Below are 16,680 nucleotides of genomic sequence, written 5' to 3' on the forward strand. Positions count from 1 at the left end.
GATATCTCCCTAGAAGCTAAATGACAAAACTGAGGCTGTTGTATTTTGGTCACATTATGGGAAGACGAGTCACTGGAAAAGGCAATCATGCTAGGAAAAGTTGAGGGCAGCAGGAAAAGAGGAAGACCCAACAAGAGATGGATTTACTCTACAAAGGAAGCCACAGCCCTCAATTTGCAAGACCTGAACAAGGCTGTCAAAGTTAGGACATTTTGGAGGACATTGATTCATTGGGATCCCATGAGTCAGAAGCGACTTGACGGCACTTAACACGCACATTATTATTCATTGACAGCAAGTCACAACATACATAGATTTGTACGGGGCCACGTTGCTCAGGACGGCACAGCCTTTAATTGGGGGAAACAAAATCGAAAAAGGGAGTATTGCAGCACCCTAGACACTGACATATCAATCATGACATTGGCCTTTGCAGACCGAAGCATCCTGAAGTAGCTGATGCTGCAATAAGCCTGCAATTTGATGTACACTTAAACGACAGCAAGCTTTGTGGAACTTAATTCTTCGTAGACATGTGCAGCAAATACGTTAGCGCCACAAGACCTGGAATATTTTTGTGATGCAACAGGTTGGGTCCTTCCAGCATTTCTGGCCAATCTCACCTTGAATACCTGAAGCTGCCTTATACTGACAGACTGTAAGTCCTTCAAGGTCAGTATCGTCGACTCAGGCTGGCAGCAGCTCTCCAGGGTCTCAGGGAGAGGCCTTTCACATCCCCTACTGGCTGATCCTTTTTAACTGGAGAGGCAGGGGGTTGGACCTGGCACCTTCTGCATGCCAAGCAGATGGTGTACCACCGAGCCACGGCCCTTCCTTCTACTTCCCATTGCGGCGCCCTTGCCACATGGCTTTTGGCCACGTGGGTCTCGTGATCCCTAGCGTGGCTTTTTCCCTGGTCAAAAAGGATCCCTCCTCCTCTTCATGGAGTCCAAACCCGGGTTTAATGTCTCCTAACAAAGAAGGCAACTCTGAATGGAGAAAGAGGCAGCTGATGACGGTAACCCGGGTCTCCACTCTCTTCATCTCTCTTGAAACGACAACGGGTGAATGAAAGCCTGATCCCCGCTTCCTCGGAAATCCTACCTTCTGGTTATACATTTTGAACGGGGGGGAAGTATTATTGGCCCTGGTAAGAAAGCATCTTTGAATCAGACTGAAAATTGCTTTCCTCTGGCAGAACGGGTGCTTTTGGGTATACCGATCCTCCCTCCCCCCCCCCCATCAGTTACGGATAATGCTATTTAGAGGCTTATACCACCAGCATTTCCTTTGTTGCTTTCATGTCTTGGCAGGCCTCCAACCGGAGGGAGGGACTTCCTTCTCTGAGATAATCCTCCACTCTTCCCCCCCCACCCCATCTTTGCTATTATTCAAGCCGCCTCTCAGCCTTTCCACTTGGCATCTCTTCTCGATTTCTCTATTCCTCGTCGTGGGTTATTTAAAAAGTGGGGGGAGGGGGCTACCGTTTTGCACAAACGAGTCTCTTGTCTGTGATGACCACGTGAAACTACCTTTGGCTGAGTAACGCAGCAGCATTCTGACTGCAGGAAGGAAGGAAACCTGTACCCCCCTTTTGCTTTTTCCTTTGCCTGCGCCTTTGATTAAGGGCTAGAACATAAGGAAAGCCCTGCTGGATCAGACCCAGGTCCATCAAGCCCAGCAGTGTGTTCACACAGTGGCCAACCAGGTGCCTCTAGGAAGCCACCGTCCTGCCTGTGTTCCACCGCACCTCATACAATAGGCATGCTCCTCTGATCCTGGAGAGCATAGGTATGCATCACGTCCAGTCTCCATTTTGACTAGTAGCCATGGATAGCCCTCTCCTCCATGAACATGTCCACTCCCCTCTGCAAGCCTTCCAAGTGGGCAGCCATCACCACATCCTGGGGCAGGGAGTTCCACAATTTAACTCTGCGTTGTGTGAAGAGATCCTTCTGTGGCCTTCAAGTGAAAGGAAAGATGCTCAGGGTTGAATTCGGCACCACTTTGTTTAGTAGGATGGTGGAAGTGCAGAATATTTACGGTGCTGGTCAGGCATTTCTGCAGAGCAAGACTGGCAGCTCCGTAACTGTTTCAGATTTGTCCGTGTAACAAAGTGGACTAGAAACTTGCAGGGTTCGAAGCGAAACAAGCTGACAGAGTTCTGCAGAAAGCATTAAAAGTCTCCATGCTGTTCCCCCAAATTCCCGGGGATGCCTCACGGAGATCTTTTGCATGGAAAACAAGTGCTTTGACAGCAAGCGATTATTTACATCGAGACATTTTTACCCTGCCTCTTTTTCCTTGAAAGGACTCGGGTGCCTAGCCTAGAAACTTACTTCTCCACCGATGGATGGATGGATAGATAGATAACTGCAGCCCTCTCTCAGTTCATGTTCCCCACATGAACACATGAAGCTGCCTTCTACTGAATCAGACCATTGGTCCATCCAAGTCAGTATTGCCTTCTCAGACCGGCAGCAGCTCTCCAGGGTCTCAGGCAGGGGACTTTCACATCACCAACCTGCCTAGACCCTTTAATTGGGAGTGCCAGGGATTGAACCTGGGACCTTCTGCATGCCAAGCAGATGCTCTGCCACTGAGCCACGGCCCCTCCCACAAAGGAAAAAGGAGCTGCGATCTTTTTGTCTCTGCTTTGCTCCATTAGACATTTAAGCTACGGCCAAAGATGAGCGCAAAGTGTGCATCCCAGAGTGAATAATTCCCTGTTGCTACGTTGCAGCAAAAATGCAACTTGGGAAAGCAGCAGCATGAAAGAGCGCCCGGCTCCCCTTGCCAGACTTCAACAACGGATTTATCTTTTGGAACGTTTGACAAGTTTGGTTAACATATAGTTAGAATTTCATAAGGGACATTGTTCTACTGAATAAGATGAATTATAAGAACAGTGATATGTGTGTGTGTGTTAAGTGCCGTCAAGTCGCTTCCGACTCATGGCGACCCTATGAATGAAAGTCCTCCAAAGTGTCCTATCTTTGACAGCCTTGCTCAGATCTTGCAAATTGAAGGCTGTGGCTTCCTTTATTGAGTCGATCCATCTCTTGTTGGGTCTTCCTCTTTTCCTGCTGCCCTCAACTTTTCCTAGCATGCTTGTCTTTTCCAGTGACCCTTGTCTTCTCATGACGTGACCAAAATACAACAGCCTCAGTTTAGTCATTTTAGCTTCTAGGGTCAGTTCAGGCTTGATTATATCTGGGTAGATATATCTGGGTAGATATATTTCCCTGTATAAACAATACAACAGCTTTCTAACATAGTGTGTAAAAAGTGCATATGAAGGTTTATCTTGTAAAATAAGTACATCATTGAATACTGGAAGGTTTTTCCTCTTAAAAGGAAAAGAAATAAGCGTGTTGGCGGCTGCGCACTGAATAATTCCTTAGCCGGTTGCCAAGACTTAAACAAAGGACAGCTCTCAGCTCCTCGAGCGTGCCCGGAATAAAAATGGCGGCACCGCCGTTCAACCACGGCTCTGGGCCCACAAAGCAACCGTTTCAGCCCTTGCTTGCCAGTAGGGAAGATGGTTGAAAGGCGGAGAGAGTCTGTAATCGGAGGGAACGAGTTCTCAACCACGACAGCTCATGCTGGAACAGCCGTTAAGTGCCGAGGGGTTTACATTTTTTATTTTTTTATTTAAAGGTGTGGTTTAGAAAGCGAACGCCCGTGCCAGTAACAAAGATGGCTGCCCTGCGTAGGGGAACGGGGGTGAAGGGACCCGTTACAAAAATGGCTGCCGGAGCTTCACTCCCCCGACCGAGGCGACCGTTTCCCCTTCGCTGGTGTCCGGCAAAGGCGTCAAGGGACGGGCACAGAACCGGAAGCGTGCCTCCCTTATCGTCATCCCCCCCGGCATCACTTCCTGTCCGGGCTTAGGCTGCTCTTCGTTCCGGCCCCCTCTCTGCAAAAACCGCTGCCCGGCAAAGCGGGGCGATGTCGGACACATGGAGCTCGATCCAGGCTCACAAGAAGCAGCTGGACTCGCTGCGGGAGCGGCTGCAGCGGAGGAGAAAGCAGGAGCCTTTGGGTGAGGAAGCTTGGAGGGGGGGGTCTGGAAGCTTGGAGGGGGGGGTCTGGAAGCTTGGAGGGGGGGGTCTGGAAGCTTGGAGGGGGGGGGTCTGGAAGCTTGGAGGGGGGGGTCTGGAAGCTTGGAGGGGAGCTTGGAGGGGGGGTCTGGAAGCTTGGCTTGGGGGGGGTCTGGAAGCTTGGCTTGGGGGGGGTCTGGAGGCTGGGAGGGGGGTCTGGAGGCTTGGAGGGGGGGTCTGGAGGCTTGGAGGGGGGGTCTGGAGGCTTGGAGGGGGGGTCTGGAAGCTTGGAGGGGGGGGTCTGGAAGCTTGGAGGGGGGGGTCTGGAAGCTTGGAGGGGGGGGTCTGGAAGCTTGGCTTGGGGGGGGGTCTGGAGGCTTGGCTTGGGGGGGGGGTCTGGAGGCTTGGCTTGGGGGGGGTCTGGAGGCTGGGAGGGGGGTCTGGAGGCTTGGAGGGGGGGTCTGGAAGCTTGGAGGGGGGGTCTGGAAGCTTGGAGGGGGGGTCTGGAAGCTTGGCTTGGGGGGGGTCTGGAGGCTGGGAGGGGGGTCTGGAGGCTGGGAGGGGGGTCTGGAGGCTTGGAGGGGGGGTCTGGAAGCTTGGAGGGGGGGTCTGGAATCTTGGAGGGGGGGTCTGGAGGCTTGGCTTGGAGGGGGGGTCTGGAGGCTTGGCTTGGAGGGGGGGTCTGGAGGCTTGGCTTGGAGGGGGGGTCTGGAGGCTGGGAGGGGGGGTCTGGAGGCTGGGAGGGGGGGTCTGGAGGCTTGGAGGGGGGGTCTGGAGGCTTGGAGGGGGGGTCCGGAGGCTTGGGTGGTGGGTCTGGAGGCTTGCAGGGGGTGGGTCTGGAGGCTTGGCTTGGGGGGTGGGTCTGGAGGCTTGGGGGGGTCTGGAGGCTTGGGGTGGGTGGGTCGAAGGTTAGTGTTGAATGGGAGCCAGCAATCTATGGGGGAGGAAGGGGCATCTGTGGTCAGCCTGCTGACACAGCCCGGCAGCCGAATGGAGCCTCCATGTGCAGAGGCAGTATGCCGAAATGGCTGGAAATGACGGCAAGAGACTTTAGGGTGGATCCTGTACGAGCTGTTTACTGGGATCTGAGATACGACAAGTCGGGGATGCTCCTGGCGACCTGATGTGACCGATTATGCATGTGAGTTAAGTGGAGCCTCCGTGGTCAGAGGCAGTGTGCCTGTCAATAGCAGAGGATGGAGGCCAAAGAACAAAAGAGGGGCCCCTCCTGCCCTGCGTGTGAGTTCTGGATGCTGGACGAGAAAGACCTTCAGGGCTCTTTTTGTGAAACGATTAAAAGATACCCAACTATTACAAGATAAATCACGATGGGTAGCCGTGTTAGTCTGTCTGTAGCAGTAGAAAAGAGCAAGAGCCCAGTAGCACCTTAAAGGCTAACAATATTTCTGGCAGGGTGTGAGCTTTTGTGAGCCGCAGCTCCCTTCTTCAGATACAGCTAGAATGTGAGTCCATCTCTCCTTAAGTAGAGACGAGTGAATCAGACACACAATGGCAATGTAAATGTCAAAAGCAAGTCAATGACATTAGCGGGCGTGATTGGAGTAGGTGTGATAGGCAGGGGGGTAGTCGGCATGGAGAAACTAGCATTGGTAATGAGACAGGAGACCCAGATCTCTATTCAATCCAGGAGAATGCATTGTCTTGAGCTTCATTATTTACTTCATTTATATACCTTCATTGTGGGCTAGGCTAGACTGAGTGACCTGAAGGCATATGGGTTGCCAACCTCCAGGTGGGGGCCTTGAGGGCTCTCAGAATTAGAACTGTTCTCCAGACTACAGATATCACTTCTTCTGGGGAAAATAGCAAATAAAAAGAGCAAGAGTCCAGTAACACCTTAAAGACTAACAACATTTCTGGCAGGGTAGGCGCTTTCGTGAGCCACAGCTCACTTCTTCAGGTAATTACAAGATAAAGAGGCAGTAATGTAAAGGGGCCTGGGAAGGATACGGTTGGTGACTGGGTGCGGGGTGGGGAAAGCTGGAGCCAAGAGCAAGGCCTTTTTTTCTCAGTGGAAATCCTTACCGGGTCTCCTTCCTCTTCCTTATTTCAGATCTCAGAAACCCAGAGTTGGCGCTGACCCCTCCCTTCCGAAGCGACAGCCCGGTTCCTTCGTCGGCCACGCCCAGCACTGCCACTGAGCCAGGGGACTTGGTGGCTGACCCCGAGCTTGAGAAAAAGCTCCTGCACCATCTCTCGGACCTGGGGCTGGCACTGCCCACGGATGCCTTGTCCATCTGCCATGCCATCTCCACGGTGAGGAAGCTGGGCAGAGACGCTGATGGACACCTGTTCTTCAGAACATCTCAGGATGATGTGTTTCTTCTCTCACCATTCTCTCTGAACTCTGTTAGCCCCACTTACCTCACAAGGTGTCTTCTTCTTTCCCACAACAGACAAGGTGTCTGTTGTGGGGAAGAACAAGAGTTGTTTTTTATATGCCAACTTTCTCTACCACTTAAGGGAGACTCAAACCGGCTTACAATCACCGTCCCCTCCCCACAAACAGACACCCAGTGAGGTAGGTGGGGCTGAGAGAGCTCTAAGAGAGCTGTGACTAGCCCAAGGTCCCCCAGCTGGCTTCATGTGTAGGAGTGGGGAAACCAACCCAGTTCACCAGATTAGCCTCCGCCGCTCATGTGGAGGAGTGGGGAACCAAACCCGGTTCTCCAGATTAGAGTCCACCACTCCAAACCACTGCTCTTAACCACTACACCTATGCAGTAAACCTAATTTGCTGGATGCTGGGAGGGGCTGTGGCTCAGTGGTAAAGCATCTGCTTGGCATGCAGAAGGTCCCAGGTTCAATCCCCGGCATCTCCAGTTAAAGGGGCTAGGCAAGGAGGTGATGTGAAAGACCTCAGCCTGAGACCCTGGAGAGCTGCTGCTGGTCTGAGATGATGATACTGATTTTGATGGGCCAAGAGTCTGATTCAGTAGAAGGCAACTTCATGTAGGTAGGAGAACATCAGGTTTAATAGAGGGAAATGGTTTAGGGGAGGGACCATGGCTCAGTGGTAGAGCATCTGTTTGGCATGTAGAAGGTCCCAGGTTCAATCCCCAGCATCTCCAATTAAAGGGATTAGGCAAGTAGGTGATGTGAAAGACCTCAGCCTGCGACTCTGGAGTGCCACTGCTAGTCTGAGTAGATGATACTGATTTTGATGGACCAAGGGTCTGATTCAGTATAAAGCAGCTTAATGTACGTGTTCATGTGAGAGGCCAGTGTTTTCCTTTGGCTGATGATGCAGGAAATTTCCTTCCCACCGTGACTGCCTTCTCCCTGCCCTGCAGCCTGAAGCCCCCGCCACGCAGCGGAGCGTGGAGAGCCTCCTGCAGAAGTTCGCAGCCCAGGAACTCATCGAGGTGAAACGGGGCCTCCTCCAGGACGACGACCAACCCATGCTGGTCACTTACGCTGACCACTCCAAGCTCTCGGCCATGAAGGGGGCCGAGGTGGAGAAGAAGGGCCCGGCGGAAGGCGGCGGGGCTGGAGGGGCAAAGCGGCGGGCGGAACAGGAGGCCGGGCTCCCCGCTTCAACAGCCGGGGCAGCGCTCTCGGCCTCAGCATCCTCCGAGCCTCTCAAAGAGCCCCCCAAGAAGTCTCGCAAGCAGGCCTCCGATCTGGACCTGGAAATCGAGAGCTTGCTGAGCCAGCAGTCCACGAAGGAGCAGCAGAGCAAGAAGGTAAGGCCCCGACCCTCTGGAAGGGGAGGCGGAATTGTGGCGTGGGCTCTGTGGGGAAGCAGTGCCGTGCTAGGGTTGCCAACCTCCAGGTAAATATTTTTTTTCAAACTGTATTACACTTGATACATATCAACATATGATGAATTATTACAGTAAGACATACAATACTGAATGCATAAGATGGACCATAGCATGTTAGTGTCCATAAACCAAAGTTCATATAACTGATGTTCAATCCTATGTTGTTCCTTGGATGTATTGCTGCTAAGAAGCTAGCACATAGTTTTCTCCAGCAGCATTTTCTACGCTAGCTTCTTAGCAGCAATACATCCAAGGATCAACATAGGATTGGCCAGCAAGGATTAGCTGACCACGGAACAAGTGCATCTTTCAATTTTGGCACTGAAGGATCATACTGCTGGATAAATGGAATTCCCCCCCTTTTTTCCCCCCTGGTGTTCCAACTATTATATTATTACAATTCTGGATGGATGCTTGTTATATAACTCTGAACATCAGTTATATGAACTTTGATTTATGGACACTAACATGCTATAGTCCATCTTATGCATTCAGTATTGTATGTCTTACTGTAATAATTCATCATACGTTGATATGTATAAAGTGTAATACAGTTTGGAAAAGAATATTTAGAGTGATTAGTGGTTGTGTACTGAAAAATAATTTTCCTGTGTAGGGATTTCCATAACCTTATTTCAGTACACCTCTTGTTTATAGAACCTCCAGGTACTAGCTTGAGATCTCCTGCTATAACAACTGACCTCCAGCTGATAGAGATCGGTTCCCTTAGAGAAAATGGCCGCTTGGGCAATTGGACTCTATGGCACTGAAGTCTCTCCCCTCCCCTTCTATGGCATTGAAATCTCTTGCTGGTGGTGAAGAGGGACCTGGCAACCCTAGGCTACCTTGATGTTTAGGGTTGCCAACCTCCAGGTACTAGCTGGAGATCTCCTGCCATTACAGCTGATCTCCAGCCGACAGATCAGTTCCCCTGGAGAAAATGGCCGCTTTGGCAACTGGACTCTATGGCATTGAAGTCCCTCCCCTCCCCAAACCCCGCCCTCCTCAGGCTCTGCCCCAAAAACCTCCTGCTGGTGGTGAAGAGAGACCTGGCAACCCTACCTGGAGAAAATGGCCGCTTTGGCAACTGGACTCTATGGCATTGAAGTCCCTCCCCAAACCCTGCCCTCCTCAGGCTTCTCTCACAAAAGCCTCCCGCTGGTAGTGGTAAGGGACCCGGCAACCCTATGCCGTGCTGATGCATCCCAGCATGTGGTTCCTGGTGGCAAGATGGCCAGGTGACTCTGGGGAGTTTGCCAATTCATTCCCTTCGGTACCTTATATCTATGTTTGTGTTCTTAACAAAAAGCCTGGGGCCGTGGCTCAGTGGTAGAGCATCTGCTAGGTATGCAAAAGGTCCCCAGTTCAATCCCCGGCATCTCCAGTTACAGAATTTACCAGTAGGTGATGCAACAGAATTCAGCCCTGAGGCTCTGGGGAATCTCTGCCAGTCTAAGTGCTGACCTTGATGAACCAATGGCTGGGTTTACTATAAGGCAGCTTCACGCGTTCACCAGCTCTACGAGATGTTTTCTGCTTGTCCCTTAGCACTAATTTGTTGACTTGGCTCAGTGCGTTCGGCCCTCTCGGTTGACCTCACAGGATTCAGTTAACCATTCTGAGATGGAAGGCAAATGAGACGGAGGCCGGGACCCAGAGGCTGGAATTATGCAACCATCTGTTGATTGTTAGGTGTCTAAAAGCCCCGGGGCATCCTTCTGACCAGCTTTGGGCGCCAACCTGGGACAGGTCTGCTTCCTGCGTGGTGTAGCGGTTAAGAGCAGTGGTTTGGAGTGGTGGACTCTGATCTGGAGAACTGGGTTTGATTCCCCACTCCTCCACACGAAGCCAGCTGGGTGACCTTGGACTAGTCACAGCTCTCTCAGCCCCACCTACCTCACAGGGTGTCTGCTGTGGGGAGGGGAAAGAAAGGCGATTGTAAGCAAGTTTGAGTCTCCCTTAAGTGGTAGAGAAAAGTTGGCATATAAAAAACACCTCCTCTCTCAGGTGAGCCAGGAGATCCTGGAGCTGCTCAACACGACCACGGCCAAGGAGCAGTCCATTGTGGAGAAGTTCCGCTCGCGGGGCCGTGCCCAAGTGCAGGAGTTCTGCGACTACGGCACGAAGGAGGAGTGCATGAAGGCCAACGATGCCGACCGGCCGTGCCGTAAGCTGCATTTCCGGTGAGTGTCGTGGATGGGGCAGGGTTCAGGCAGGCCCTTGGGGAAGGAATTGGGGACCTGGATCACCTGCTTCTGTTTCTCCCTGAGCACTGGGGCCTTCCAGCACAATAACTACTAGTCCTTTGCATACTTTGAAACTTGTCTCCCCGCCCCAATCCCCAGTTAAAGGGACGAGGCAAGTAGGTGATGTGAAAGACCTCTGCCTGAGACCCTGGAGAGCCGCTGCCGGTCTGAGTAGACAATACTGACTTGGATGGACCAAGCGTCTGATTCAGTATGTTCAGTGGTTGAGCATCTGCTTGGCATGCAGAAGGTCCCAGGTTCAATCTTCGGCATCTCCAGTTAAAGGGACTAGGCAAGTAGGTGATGTGAAAGACCTCCGCCTGATACCCTGGAGAGCCGCTGCTGGCCTGAGTAGACAATAGTGACTTGGATGGACCAAGGGTCTAATTCAGTAGAAGGCAGCTTCATGTCAGAAATGGCAACCATTTTTTGACAGATACACATGATTTAATTATGTTTATATAAAGGAGGATCGGTGTTAGTTATAATCAAGATTAGAAAATTTATCTCAGAAAAGTCTTTATTATAGCTTTTTAACATTGAGTGTAACTTTATAATGAAAACATAGATACAAATATTAGTCAAGGTCCATGTTCCCAATAGTATAATAGTTCAGATTAACGAAAAATAGACTAGACATCAAGCATTAATAGTTTTTGCAACTTTGTTAAATTTTGAATAACTATTTTGAAAAAAAGTTAAATTTTGAATTACTATTAGCGATCTTATCGTGGGGTTAAGACAATTGACGGGGTCAGCTTGGGCATGGGTAAAATTTAAATGTTAAATTCCCCCTATCTGTTTTTCATTTTTCTTTTCTGTACTATCTATTCAAAATGAAATAAAATATTTTTTTAAAGACAGCTTCATGTGAGGTTGCAGGGAACGTAGCAGCAAATAAACCCTGACAGGAAATGCTTCATACCCCACACCCAACTGCCATTCCCAGGATTCTTTGGGGCAAGCCACATTTTTGGGGAGGGGCCATGGCTCAGTGGTAGAGCATCTGCTGGGCATGCAGAAGGTCCCAGGTTCAATCCCCGGCAGCATCTCCAGTTAAAGGGACTAGGCAAGGAGGTGATGGGAAAGACCTCTGCCTGAGACCCTGGAGAGGCGCTGGCAGTCTGAGTAGACAATACTGACTTTGATGGACCAGGGGTCTGATTCAGTAGAAGGCAGCCTCATGTGTTCGGAGAGGGCTGCATCTTCTGGTGCCGTGGGAGGGGAAGGGAGTCTCACAATCGGCCATCTTCTCCCCCCCCCGCCCACTCCCAGCCGCATCATCAACAAGCACACAGATGAGTCGCTGGGGGACTGCTCCTTCCTCAACACCTGCTTCCACATGGACACCTGCAAATACGTGCACTACGAGATCGACGCTTGCGCTGACCTGGACGCCCCCGGCGGGCGGGAGCTCAGCTCGGGCCAGGAGCTGGCCTTCCCCCAGGCCGTGGGGAGGGACCCCAGTGTGGACCGCCTCTTCCCCCCGCAGGTACCTTAGGCTGGTGGGGATGGATGGGGGCGGTGAGGGAGGGCTTGTCATGTTTCAAATGTTGTACGAGCAGCCCTCGATGTATCCGTCACGGTCCCATCCTGTGTTCCTCTCCCCCGCTCCCCCCTGTGGTTTTGGTGGCAGTGGATCTGCTGCGACATTCGCTACCTGGACGTCAGCATCTTGGGCAAGTTTGCCGTGGTGATGGCCGACCCTCCCTGGGACATACACATGGAGCTGCCCTACGGAACGCTCACCGATGACGAGATGAGGCGCCTCAACATCCCCGTGCTGCAGGACGAGGGCTTCCTCTTCCTCTGGGTCACCGGCCGGTAAGGGGAATCGAGGGGAGGCCCCGGCCAATCTGAGACAGTGACTGGTGGAGGAGGGGAGGGAGTTAACCTTTCTCCTGTGAAGTAAGACTTTGGGTGAGTGACAGTATAAAACCATTTTAAACAACTCGGGCGGGCGAAAGGGTCATCAGCTGACTTATGGTGACCCCGTAGGGTTTTGAGGGGTAGAGACGTTCAGGGGTGATTTCCCATTGTCTGCCTCTGCATTGTGACCTGTTCTCCCTTAAGTGGTAGAGAAAGTCAGCTGTTAAAAACTAGCTCTTCTTTTGAGGAGAACACGCTAGTGAGGACAGATGGCTCGCTATTTGTCCATTTCTTCTTTGTCTTCTAGGGCCATGGAGCTGGGCCGAGAGTGCCTCAATCTTTGGGGGTGAGTAAAGGTTTCGGGGAGCTCCTTGCATTTTTTTCCCCTGCCCCCCTCATCCCACCCCTTTTCTCCTTGCCCAGTTTGACCCCTCGCTGTTCCCCCAGGTACGAGCGGGTGGACGAGATAATTTGGGTGAAAACCAACCAGCTACAACGCATCATCAGGACGGGGCGCACAGGCCATTGGTTGAACCACGGCAAGGAGCACTGCTTGGTAGGCGAGGAGAGCTGGGCGAGTAGGAATCCTGAGCAAAATGGGAAGTTTACGGGAGCAATAGAACAGCAAACAAGGGGGGGGGGAACTCAACCAAATATGGGGAGAGAGCTTCAAAGGTAGAGCTTGCAGCTGGTCATCATCCTGGAGCGGGCTTCCGAAAGCAGCCACAAACTCAATACATTTGGGGAGCTTCGAGCCCAATAGGGAAAACTTAAAAGATAAAGGTTCCCTGTGCAAGCACTGGGTCATTCCTAACCCATGGGGTGACGTCACATCCCGACGTTTCCTAGGCAGACTTTGTTTACGGGGTGGTTTGCCAGTGCCTTCCCCAGTCATCTTCCCTTTACCCCCAGCAAGCTGGGTACTCATTTTACCGACCTTGGAAGGATGGAAGGCTGAGTCAACCTTGAGCCGGCTACCTGAAACCAACTTCCGTTGGGATAGAACTCAGATCATGAGCAGAGCTTTTCACTGCAGTACTGCAGCTTACCACTCTGTGCCATGGGGCTCCTCATAGGAATAAAACAATCATTTCAATGCAAGATTTGTTTTTTCCCTTTAATGATCTACACGCAACTGGTATAATGGCCCTCATTTCAGTGGCAGGCATTCCATTCTGTGTGTGAGAGAATAAGGGATGCCACCTAATACTGTTCTTTTGCAAAAAAAGTAATAAACTATATGGTGTCCGATTCATTGGTTCACCTGTCTAGTTGAGAGCCAGCATGGTGTAGTTGTTAAGAGCGGTGGTTTGGAGCTGTGGAGTCTGATCTGGAAAACCTGGTTTGATTCCCCACTCCTCCACGAGTGGTGGAGGCTAATCTGGTGAAGTGGATTTGTTTCCCCAATCCTAAACACACAGCCAGCTGGGTGACCTTGGGCTAGTCACAGCTCTCTTAGAGCTCTCTCAGCCCCACCTACATCACAGGGTGTCTGTTGTGGGGAGGGGAAGGGTAGGTGATTGTAAGCTTATCTGATTCTTCCTTAAGTGGTAGAGAAAGTCAGCATATAAAAACCAACTCTTCTTCTAGTTCTAGTTGATAAAAAGCTGCTTTAATAATTAAAAAAAACAATCAAAGGGATGAAATGCCGCAGTCCTAGATCCATCCGTATGGCTTCTTTGTCTTCGGCACAGGTTGGGGTGAAAGGAAACCCCCAGGGCTTCAACCGAGGTCTCGACTGCGATGTCATCGTGGCAGAGGTGAGACGTGGCCTCCTTTGATGACTTGGTCTAGCGACCCCTGCTGGCTCAACCTGGAAAGGCATCTTCTTGTTCCAACCCCCTCCCCCTCGCTTCCTTCCCATGAAACCATGCCTCTCCTCCATAGGTGCGCTCCACCAGCCACAAGCCAGACGAGATCTATGGCATGATCGAGCGCCTCTCGCCTGGGACGCGCAAGATTGAGCTCTTTGGACGACCCCACAACGTCCAGCCCAATTGGTGAGTGGCCCTTTGGGGCCCCAAAGCAAGGGATTTCTCCAAAGGAGAGACGGGAAATCTGCCCGACTTCCAAAACAGCTTTCCTTTGACAGACCCCGCGAGTCTCCCCCCCCCTTCTTTGTAGAACTTAACAGTTTGTTTAGCTCCCCACTGCTGACTCTTAACTGGCAAAGAGTCTTTCCCGTTATTGGATACCTGAGATCGTTTAACCGGAGAGGCCAGAGATTGAACCAGAGACCTTCTGCATAAAAAGCCTGGCCCTCCCCAGACTTGGTTATCCCTATTCTCAGTCCTGAGGTTGGATGTCATGGATCTGTTCCACTAGTGGTGGTACTTTCCTTCAGCGCAAGAAGTACCACAGGAAATCAACTGTACTAGGGGAATGAATCCAACTAGGTTTTCAAAGGTTGAGAGCCAGAGTGGTGTAGTGGTTAAGAGCTGTGGAGTGGTAGACTGTGATCTGGAGAACCGGGTTTGATTCCCCACTCCTCCACATGAGCAGCTCATGTTAATCTGGTGAACCGGGTTGGTTTCCCCACTCCTCCACATGAAGCCAGCTGGGTGACCTTGGGCTAGTCACAGCTCTCTTAGAGCTCTTTCAGCCCCACCTGCCTCACAGGGTGTCTGTTGTGGGGAGGGGAAGGTGATTTTAAGCTGGTTTGATACTCCTTTAAGTGGTAAAGAAAGACGGCATATAAAAACCAACTCTTCTCTAATGGTTCCTTGTCCTTTCTAGGATCACCCTTGGCAACCAGCTAGATGGAATCCACTTGCTGGACCCCGATGTGGTAGCCCAGTTCAAGCAACGGTACCCAGATGGGATTATCTCCAAGCCGAAGAACATGTAGCTGGGAGGAGAGTGAACTCCATGGACCAAGGACTGTTTGTTTTGAGAGGGACAGCTTGCGTGTATTCTAATCTTTAGTTTTTTAATAAAATGGATACTTTTTCCTTAGCTAGAGGAAAGCATCAGCAAAGACCCCGCTCTAGTCTAGAAGAGAGACTCTTCCCTCAGTCCCTGCATTCCTTGATAACCATATCACAGAGGAGTTTTTTCTACTGTGTGTTTGTGCCATCAAGGCATAGCTGACTTATGGCAACCGTGTAGGGTTTTCAAGGCAAGAGAGGTTCTGAGGCGATTTACCACTGCCTGCCTCCACATGGCCTAAGAGGGTTTTGAGAGAACTGTGACTGGCCAATATGGAGAAGTGGGGAATCGAACCCGGTTCAGAGGGCACTGTGACTAGCCCAAGGTCACCCAGCTGGCTTCATGTGAAGGAGTGGGGAGTCCGCCTCTCTTAACCTCCACACCACGCCGGTTCACTACTACTCTTAAGAAATGTCTCCATCCTCAGCCCTGTATTACTCACCACTGCACAGTGTTAAACAATACAGCAACAAGTCTAATCTTCACCATGCTCCCACATCTAAATTCAAGTCGAGATGCACCTTAAGAGTCCAATATGATTTTCGGGAGCTCTCGAGAGTCAAAGTTCCTTTCATCATCTGACAAAGCTTTGACTCTTGAAAGCTTTTACCCTGGAAATATTGTTGATCTTTAAGGTACTACTGAGCTCCAATCTTGCTGCTCAACCACAGACCAACACGGCTGCCGTCTGAAACTATGCTGCTGCATGTATGTGGTATCTGGAAATGCACAAACAGGAAGGGGAAACGTGCATTTGCCAGCTCCAGTGAAGCCCAGAAAAGGGAATGGCCCCAGAATGAACGCATGAAACTTCATTATACTATACTGGAAAATCAGCTAATCTGAGTAGTAGGCCCCGTCTATTTACAGAACAGAGAGGACGCTCTTTCCTGCATTCACCCGCCTGGTAACATTTGCTGCATTGCAGGGCTGCAGGATTTATTTAAATAAATCAATTCCTTTCTGGACAGCTGCCAGTGGAAAGCCCCTACCTAGGCAAGGATTGAACCTGGGACTTTCTGAAAGCAAAGCGTGCCAGCACGGTGTAGTGGTTAAGAGCAGTGGACTCTTATTTGGAGAACCGGGTTTGATTCCCCACTCCTCCGGCAGAGCCTAATCTAGTGAACTGGATTTTGTTTCCCCACTCCTACACATGAAGCCAGCTGGGTGACCTTGGGCTAGTCACAGTTCTCTCCGAACTCTCTCAGCCTCACCTACCTCACAAGGTGTTTGTTGTGGGGAGAGAAAGGAAATTGTAAGCTCCTATGAGACTCCTTAAAGGTAGAGAAAAGGGGGTTATAAAAAACACACTTATTCTTCCTCAAAGTGTGCACTATGCCCCCCAGCAGTGATGCTACGCAATTCCAGCACCTCCTACCCATGAAGCTGCTTTATGGTGAGTCAGATCCACGGGCCATCAAGGTCTGTATCATCTACCCAGACTGGCAGCAGCTCTCCAGTGTCTCAGGTCAAGGTTCCATAGTGTAGTGGTTATCAAGTCTGCTTTACACGCAGAAGGCCCGGGGTTCGAACCCCAGTGGGACCACAAAGTCCATTTTGTGAAGCAAAGAGGCACAGCGGAAGTGTGCTGGGCCCATAACCCAGAGGTCAATGGATTGAAATCATCTGCTGATAATTTTTTATCAGCCCGGCTAGCTCAGTCAGCAGAGCATGAGACTCTCGATCTCAGGGTCAAGGGTTCGAGCCCCATGTTGGGCACAACATTTGGGGAGGGGCTGTGGCTCAGTGGTAGAGCATCTGCTTGGCATGCAGAAGGTCCCAGGTTCAATCTCTGGCATCTCCAGT

General features: G+C 51.1%; 1 protein-coding gene and 2 non-coding genes across 3 annotated transcripts; all 3 read left to right on the top strand.

Annotated features, from left to right (window-relative positions):
* Positions 1 to 3,915: 3,915 nt before the first annotated feature.
* On the top strand, positions 3,916 to 14,803 carry METTL3 (methyltransferase 3, N6-adenosine-methyltransferase complex catalytic subunit). The gene is made up of 11 exons (XM_056863419.1): positions 3,916 to 4,045; positions 6,118 to 6,320; positions 7,358 to 7,750; positions 9,839 to 10,014; positions 11,353 to 11,569; positions 11,714 to 11,901; positions 12,254 to 12,292; positions 12,394 to 12,502; positions 13,641 to 13,706; positions 13,834 to 13,946; positions 14,683 to 14,803. The coding sequence occupies exons 1-11, from the start codon at positions 3,952 to 3,954 to the stop codon at positions 14,792 to 14,794; spliced, it is 1,710 nt and encodes a 569-aa protein (XP_056719397.1). The 5' UTR covers positions 3,916 to 3,951; the 3' UTR covers positions 14,795 to 14,803.
* A 1,544-nt stretch (positions 14,804 to 16,347) lies between these two features.
* On the top strand, positions 16,348 to 16,420 carry TRNAV-UAC (transfer RNA valine (anticodon UAC)). Its single transcript has one exon. It is a non-coding gene; the product is annotated as a tRNA-Val (tRNA).
* A 100-nt stretch (positions 16,421 to 16,520) lies between these two features.
* On the top strand, positions 16,521 to 16,593 carry TRNAE-CUC (transfer RNA glutamic acid (anticodon CUC)). Its single transcript has one exon. It is a non-coding gene; the product is annotated as a tRNA-Glu (tRNA).
* The last annotated feature ends 87 nt before the right edge of the window (positions 16,594 to 16,680 follow it).

The sequence above is a fragment of the Euleptes europaea genome, chromosome 18 (genome assembly GCF_029931775.1).
Source record: "Euleptes europaea isolate rEulEur1 chromosome 18, rEulEur1.hap1, whole genome shotgun sequence".
NCBI lineage: Eukaryota > Metazoa > Chordata > Lepidosauria > Squamata > Sphaerodactylidae > Euleptes > Euleptes europaea.

Coding starts and splice junctions, on each gene's coding strand:
- METTL3 (XM_056863419.1), top strand. CDS start 3,952: ATGTCGGACACATGGAGCTCGATCCAGGCTCACAAGAAGCAGCTGGAC. Junction 10,015..11,352: donor TGCCGTAAGCTGCATTTCCG/GTGAGTGTCGTG, acceptor GCCCACTCCCAG/CCGCATCATCAACAAGCACA. Junction 12,293..12,393: donor GAGTGCCTCAATCTTTGGGG/GTGAGTAAAGGT, acceptor CTGTTCCCCCAG/GTACGAGCGGGTGGACGAGA.